The sequence below is a fragment of the Neolamprologus multifasciatus genome, chromosome 1, assembly GCF_963576455.1.
Source record: "Neolamprologus multifasciatus chromosome 1, fNeoMul1.2, whole genome shotgun sequence".
NCBI lineage: Eukaryota > Metazoa > Chordata > Actinopteri > Cichliformes > Cichlidae > Neolamprologus > Neolamprologus multifasciatus.
In genome coordinates this window covers 34,187,473-34,195,200 of record NC_140439.1, presented here as the reverse complement: position 1 = coordinate 34,195,200, position 7,728 = coordinate 34,187,473, and the positions used below count along the sequence as shown (strand labels likewise).

At 37.5% G+C, this 7,728-nt stretch overlaps 1 protein-coding gene across 7 annotated transcripts in view; it reads left to right on the top strand.

The window, feature by feature from the left end:
* Nucleotides 1–111: 111 nt before the first annotated feature.
* LOC146526141 (ATP-binding cassette sub-family C member 12-like) overlaps nt 112–7,728 on the top strand; it is a 154,130-nt gene continuing 146,513 nt past the window's right edge. For 6 of the 7 annotated variants that reach the window (XR_014873559.1, XM_085155667.1, XM_085155680.1 and 3 more), the window contains exons 1-6: nt 112–1,329; nt 1,819–1,925; nt 2,436–2,582; nt 2,785–2,977; nt 5,349–5,412; nt 6,468–6,563. Coding sequence is in view for 6 of the 7 variants with exons in the window: in XM_085155667.1 (XP_085011793.1) it covers nt 1,288–1,329; nt 1,819–1,925; nt 2,436–2,582; nt 2,785–2,977; nt 5,349–5,412; nt 6,468–6,563 (649 nt within the window). In the remaining variant the exon portion in view is untranslated. The remainder of the gene's footprint in view (nt 1,330–1,818; nt 1,926–2,435; nt 2,583–2,784; nt 2,978–5,348; nt 5,413–6,467; nt 6,564–7,728) is intronic. The other variant, XM_085155688.1, reaches the window with a different exon arrangement.

The following is a 7,728-nucleotide window of genomic DNA, read 5'->3' as shown; positions in this document are numbered from 1 at the left end:
GGGGAAGATAAAATTCTTTAATTCTGTCTGTGGTTCCAGTTACCAATCAGGTCGGGAATGCGTGGAATGAGTCTTGACCACATACACGCCAAGTCAAGACTCGTGCTTTTAACTATTGAACGTCTAGCCCAGGATCATATGACATCCTAATCCACAGAAACTGAAAAGAAATACCATGTGGTTAAATTTTATTCACAGATTTTCTTCATCTCTGTGATTTTAGTTCCAACATAGCCCTGGAAAGATAAAATTCTCTCCAGCTTTATGTTAATCAGAAAAGTAAATATTGCAGGAACCAATGTGTTGACTTTAGCCACTATTTGTCTACATTTCCTAAGGCAAAGTTGTTTTGTTTGCTTTTTTAAATTAAGAAGCAGAACAAAACCAAGATTACACTTTTTCCCCATTTATTACAATAACTCTGTTTTTCATGTTGGAAAGAAATAAAAAGGTTAAAATTATACTTATAGAATGCTTTTGTAAAGCTGTTCCTTTATGCTTCAAATGACAAAAAACAGGCTAAAGATCTGACCCACACATAGCTGTATTTTATTAAGGAACGTCTCGGTTATTTAAAAGATTAAAGAAAGGCATAGACGGTTTTTTGATTTGCCGCACAGTTTATGGCTTTATGGTTGTCTTCTGTATTTGGTTTTGTGTTGATTGGGTGGATTTTATAGTTTGACGTATTTCCTATTGGTGAGGAACTGTAAAGATTGCAATTGGGATACCTATAAACGTAGCCACTGTTATAATACAGTAGATGAATAGTTTGGGAATTTAGACAGAACAAACACAGCAGGCCTTCAGATAGGCGGCTAATACAGGTGGGAGAATGACGTTTTATTTACTTATTCCTACTTGAAAAAAGCCCTGTTCTTCAAATTAAAAGTCACCAGCAGTGAAAGAAGAAAAAGAAAAGTTTTTTCGGGGACAAACGGTGCTATTTAAATGTGCCAACATCGTCCCCTGTTGGCCAGGCCGCGAGTTGGTAAGCAAGTCGTTGCTAGGTGGATCAAAGCAGTCTCTGATTGGCTTTTGCCTTCGAACTTAGCCAATCAGCGTTACGTTTGGAGCACGGTTCCTTCTTGTTGTGAAGCGTCTAGATACAAGGAAACTGCAAGCAGCCAGCCTTGTTGAATTTAGTTAGCTTACGCATTTTCCTTTCTCGGCGAATTTTAATTTCTGATTTAATTGTAAAACTATTTTATTGAAAGAATACTTCGCAAAAGCATTAAATAACATTAACCTATATAGTAGACGGCAACTGTAAAACGTATTTCCAGTATGTTAAGATTTAGCTTTAGGAGGGAGAAAGACAAGGAGTTTGTAAGTTTCCCTTCTTTTATGATAGATATTAACCTTTTGTAGTTTGTCTTATTATTTTTTGTGTTTTTTAAGGCTTTACTTAGGGTTAATTAATAATAGCAGGAGTTCTTTGTTTTTAAAAAAATACTGCCGCTAACTCTTGGTAATGAGTATTTAATTGATGGCATTGCCTGTTTTTTAAACTGGAGTTTGTATAAATGGTGAATTGAGGGTTTTTTGTGCACTAGCGATTGCTCTAGCATTACTTAGTAAAATTTAAGGATAACTATTGGTGCTGTTGTGCCTTCATTACGCTCATCACTGGTCGTCAGGTGGTCATACTGTGATTCTGTAATAAATCCTTTTACCCTTCCCCTGCTGTTCATCCTGCACAACATCTGTGTTGTTGTTCTTTTGTCCCCCCCCCCCTCAATTTGGTGTCATCTTATATAAACCCTCCTGAAGCGTTGTGTCTGTATTTCCTCTAACTCTTCTCTCTGTGTCGCGTAGAAGCATATAGCTCATGGTTTGATCCCTGCTGCCTCCATTGCTCCCAAACCAGCCGTACCTCGTACCCCTCCCCCTCGCAGCCCAAACCCTTCACCTGAGAGACCCAGGTACCTAACACTTTCTGTTTATCGCCCATAACCTCCAACATCCTTTCATGTTTCATGTTTCTGCTAAACTGTCATTTAATCCACATTTTCATGTTTGCTATGAGATTGTTAGAGGCTATTTATCAAAATGCTGATTATTTCCACCGTATTTGAGGTTATGTTCTGTCCTTCCGCAAGCTGGGCTTTATTTGTTTTTCTATCTGTTATTACAAAAAACCTTAACAAGCAAAATATCACGAGACTTTGTGTAGCGATAGATCATGTATAAAGAAAAAAACATTAAATTTTAGTGCAGGTCCAAGTCATTTTAATTAAATTGAAAACTAGAGCACTGGCTTTGGTTAATGATCTGCTCTGCTTGTGCCGTTGTTGTTGTCATAAATGATGCATTTATTGATAATTGTCATCATCCAAACTCGATAAATAAATTTGCATGCGATGCTTTCCATGCATTTCATTTACTTTTCTGTTACACATAGTGTCTCATAAAGTATGTGTTTCTATCTACAGGTCCGCCTTAGCAGCAGCCATTTTATCATCCTCACTCACTGGACAGACATGGGCCATCCCTCCTGCCCGGCTGATGTCTCTATCCGAGAGTGGTCAATCAGAATCTTTCACATCTGAGCCAAACATCAGCACAGTACTTTACACAAGGTAGCCATCATATGGGAAAGGCAACAGTATTATGTCAAGATTTGTGTCATCACCAGTGTGTCAGAAAAATAAAATTCATTTTCTCTGGCAGGAGTTTTAAGAGAAAATAAACTGTTCATAAAAGTGGCTGTATTAGTTTGTGCCTCTACTAAGATACATCTAATTGTCTTCTGCTGTTATCTTACATGCTTAACTTCCTCAGAGACAGATGGTCAGAAGATTTGGTTAGCCGGCCACGTCTGTCCTCTCCTGACCAGTCAGAGGGTGAGTTGGAAGACAAGGAACAGGAAGTGGTGGATGAAGAGGACGGGGAGGAACATGTCTACCACACTCTGGACCGAAGGCAGAATTCTTCACTCACCGAATCTGTCTATGCTCTGCCACTAAAAGCTAAGGTGAGGAGCTGCAGAAAGAGCTTGTATTATGTGCATGAAGGTTTCTCAGTAGATTGTTCCATGCTTCTAATATAGATCACATAAAATACCTGTAAGAGGTGATTAGTGGTTATAAGACTAGAGGCTAAATGGGTGGCTGTGTATTTATTAAGTGTAACCCTAATAGTGGCATGTGTTACATTTAGGTGAGGCAGTTCCAGGTGTCTGTTCCAGAAGACAAGAACTCTCAGAATAACTTTAATCTTGATTCATCCTAAAATGAGAAACTTTTCGGTTCCAGAGCATCTAATCAGAATAAGTTCAGCCACCTCTGAGAATATTTGCAGAGCTAAACATGTCTGTGTAGTAAAAAAAATCCATCATCAGTGGGCTCAGATGTCATGATTCACTATGGCAACAGGTTAAATAGAGCAGAACCTCCATTTTAACGCAGAGTAGTTATGAATATGTGTGCCAATGCAAAATATGACATTTATCTTTAAATGGTGAGTGATGAAAGAAATAAGTAAGCTTAATTTTATTTATTATTTTGGTTATTTTGTTGATTACTCATTCATATTTTTCTAAAGATGATCAAACTAAAATCCAGCCGATATCTCTACATATATTACAATAATTATTTGGATATATTTGTTCATCAGTTACCTGACGTCTGTCTTAATCTGTAACAGCTGAATAAGAGTTCTTAGATTAGATTTACATTTTTTCATGTGCAAATTTTGCCCAATTTTCCCAGCTCCGTAATTTGGAAATGTTTAAATATTTCAACATTAAGTGTTGTCAAAACACATTTAGACAATCTTCAAAATGTATCCAAAACCTCACTTTAAACTCCATTTAGTTCACCTTCAGGATCACTACAGTCATTCTCACTGAGACATTTATAAATCTCCAACATGATGCCAATTATGACAGCAATTTTCAATGAGTCTTGGCTGGTCACCATGTGACAGTTGACTGGTAATTGCTTATTATTTTGTGCATCCAAAGGTTCAGCCCATGAGGTTTATTTAATGGGAGGTTGGAGTGTTGGCATGTATTTAATGAGTGCTACTACTCCTAAATAGGTTTTCCTTGTGTCTGTGGTATTTTGGTATTGTAATCCCAGTCTGGTCCAGTAGGAGGCACAGTTGTACTCAGAATCGATACTTTGTTTCTTTTTAATGCTGTGCTATGGTTGTCACTAAAACGATCAGCTGTGATTCAACTCAGTAGCCATATATACGGACTTGGCTTATAGCATCTGTAGATATCCTTTCAGTTTTTCTTAGTAAATGTTGGTGGGGTTGTTTTTTTTGTTTCCTTCTATCTAACAGTTTTCTCTGTTGTACATTTGGTATTTAATTTATGTATCTACATGGTTAAATCCTGAATCCCCCCTTTTTTTCTCCACTACAAACTGTTTCTGTGTTTGTCTGTGGTGCTCTTACAATCCAGGTGATGAGTTCTTGCACTTCTGCAAATTGCCTGAAAATTGCCTTAAAAAGCTGTTATTGTGATTTATGGTAGTCACTGATCACAGTACATTAGTAATGGGAAGTTTTTCACAGTCTTGCTTTATCTGCACACAGTTAATTCTATTCTGTGATGTACAGTTTATCTGTAAAATTGCCTTGTGAGTTCTCTTCTTAATTTGGTCCGTGGCACTACGCCAAATGTCTCCTTTTATAGATCCCTGAGAAAATGTTTTATTATGTTGTTGTTCTTCTACTTGGATAGCTAACCTGTAAAGTTCCCAATGGTCTCTCCCTGTCAACTATCTTTCCAGGCTATGGCAGCGTCTGAATCTCTAAGTTATGACAGCCACAAGTCAAAGTGACATAGGACATCATGGCTCTATTGTGTCATAATCTAAGGCCAACAGACCTAGTATGGTGACTCATATGATATAGTAGTTTTACACAATGGTGAACCACCTCTAGGTCCAAAAAAACATCAGCCCGAACCCACATAAATCTACAGGATGGTCTTCCCTTTCTGCTTTCTTTATGACTCAGGGTGAGAGTAAAGGTCACTGTGAGGACATTGTGCTTGTTTCTAAATATAGAAATGCAGTATATTTTTTCCATCAACAATTGTGGAATTTATTGAATTTTTATCATAGTTGTGGTGTTAAAAATAAATTGTCTTCCAATTTTTCCTCATAATTCTGTTTCAACTATATGTCTTCTCTACACTGAACTGACAAATGAAATTCATTCATGTTGTTTTGTAGGCTCTTTCAAACTGTACAATTTAATAAATACACTGATAAGATATTATCGGATACGTTTTGGCAAAGACCATAAACAAACTGCTCCAGGCTGCAGGGATTTATATATTTGTTTGAAAAGACTTACTATACTGACTGCCTCTTTATTTATTTTGACAGTCTGTCTTCAAGTCCACTACACCCCTGCCAACTCAGACTTCTGGCAGAAGAGAGTCTTCACCAGGTACTGATTTTAAAATAATGACAGATGGGTTAACATATTTCATAAGGAGAAGAACATCGTAGTAGTAGTAAGAATGATAATGATAATACGAAGGACAATGCTCATGAAAGAATTGATCTGTGGTAAAAAAAAAAAGACCTATGTATTTAAAATATGGCCTGTATATTGTAGAGCCCACTGAAAAAGATCAGAAATCAGCACTGATTTCCAGTTAGCTTTCTTCTAGTACATTTTCACACAACCAACACAGTATAAATGCTTGAAAATAAAACTGTATGTATTTTTATAAACAGATTTTTGTATATAGGTAGCAAATAGCAAACGCACATGCCCACATATTTCAAACATTTTAGCTGATATAAAACAGCTGGTTGTGATCACTGATGTGAAAGACAGGTGGTAACATTGACAGTAATAGGTTTATCGAGTAATTGGAATGACTCTAATTATCAACAGCAAATCTGAAAATCTCTCCAACAACATGTAACTAAACATAAAGTTCTGTTATTGCTTTTGTGTATTGTTGGTGCTCTTCCAAAACAAAGTGTAATAGAAATTCAAGACTATTGGCTTTTGGAGACGTTTCTATGAAAAGCACTAGTAAAACAATTAAAGCCATGCAACCTGATTTTAAAATCTTCTCCATCACATAGCAAAATTACTGGTACACCACAGTCTTGACTCTATGCCAGAAAAGTACGGCTCTTATTCAACTGACATTTAGTTTCATAACAGCCATAAGGTAACCTCATATCATTAGAGCTAAATGGAAAGCCTCATTATAATTGTTATTAGCAGTGCTACCCTCAGGCTTTCGGTGGTGGTAAATTAAAATGTTCTGTCTGTTCCTAAAATGCTCCTACCTTAATAACTAAAGTGCAGACATAATATCTGTCTGATTCGCAAGGTAACACTTTCAGGCTTTGCAGAAATTACATTTTTACATAACCATTGGCTGATTGTGGTAAAAAGGGATTTTACTATAATAAAACACTTAGAAATCAGCGCTCCTCTTGGTTTTGAATTCATTCAATGAATTTGTTCACATCACACAGATTTCACTGAGGAGACCAGTGGCCAATCCCCAGAACCCAAAGAGAAGAAAATGTCTGTGAGGAAGACTCTTGAAAATTGGAAAGATGATGTTCCAAGTAGGTGTAAATACTAAAGTAGCCTGTTGTGTGTGTGCTTGTCATTTTTACATATAGATTTTTAATTTAAAAATTAATAAATGTATGTATATTAAGCATTAAAGGGTCACCCCACTGTTTGCCTTTCTCTTCATGTCCTGTAATCTACCCAATAAAGGGTGAAGGCATTCCAATATCTGTAAGTTAACATGTTAATGTTAATGTTAACTTTAAAAAACAAAAAACAAAAAATATATATATACACATATACAGTGGGGCAAAAAAGTATTTAGTCAGCCACCGATTGTGCAAGTTCCCCCACTTAAAATGATGACAGAGGTCAGTAATTTGCACCAGAGGTACACTTCAACTGTGAGAGACAGAATGTGAAAAAAAAATCCATGAATTCACATGGTAGGATTTGTAAAGAATTTATTCATAAATCAGGATGGAAAATAAGTATTTGGTCAATAACAAAAATACAACTCAATACTTTGTAACATAACCTTTGTTGGCAATAACAGAGGTCAAACATTTACTATAGGTCTTTACCAGGTTTGCACACACAGTAGCTGGTATTTTGGCCCATTCCTCCATGCAGATCTTCTCAAGAGCAGTGATTTTTTTGGGGCTGTCGCCGAGCAACACGGACTTTCAACTCCCGCCACAGATTTTCTATGGGGTTGAGGTCTGGAGACTGGCTAGGCCACTCCAGGACTTTCAAATGCTTCTTACGGAGCCACTCCTTTGTTGCCCGGGCGGTGTGTTTTGGATCATTGTCATGTTGGAAGACCCAGCCTCGTTTCATCTTCAAAGTTCTCACTGATGGAAGGAGGTTTTGGCTCTATATCTCACGATACTTGGCCCCATTCATTCTGTCCTTAACACGGATCAGTCGTCCTGTCCCCTTGGCAGAAAAACAGCCCCATAGCATGATGTTTCCACCCCCATGCTTCACAGTAGGTATGGTGTTCTTGGGATGCAACTCAGTATTCTTCTTCCTCCAAACACGACGAGTTGAGTTTATACCAAAAAGTTCTACTTTGGTTTCATCTGACCACATGACATTCTCCCAATCCTCTGCTGTATCATCCATGTGCTCTCTGGCAAACTTCAGACGGGCCTGGACATGCACTGGCTTCAGCAGCGGAACACGTCTGGCACTGCGGGATTTGATTCCCTGCCG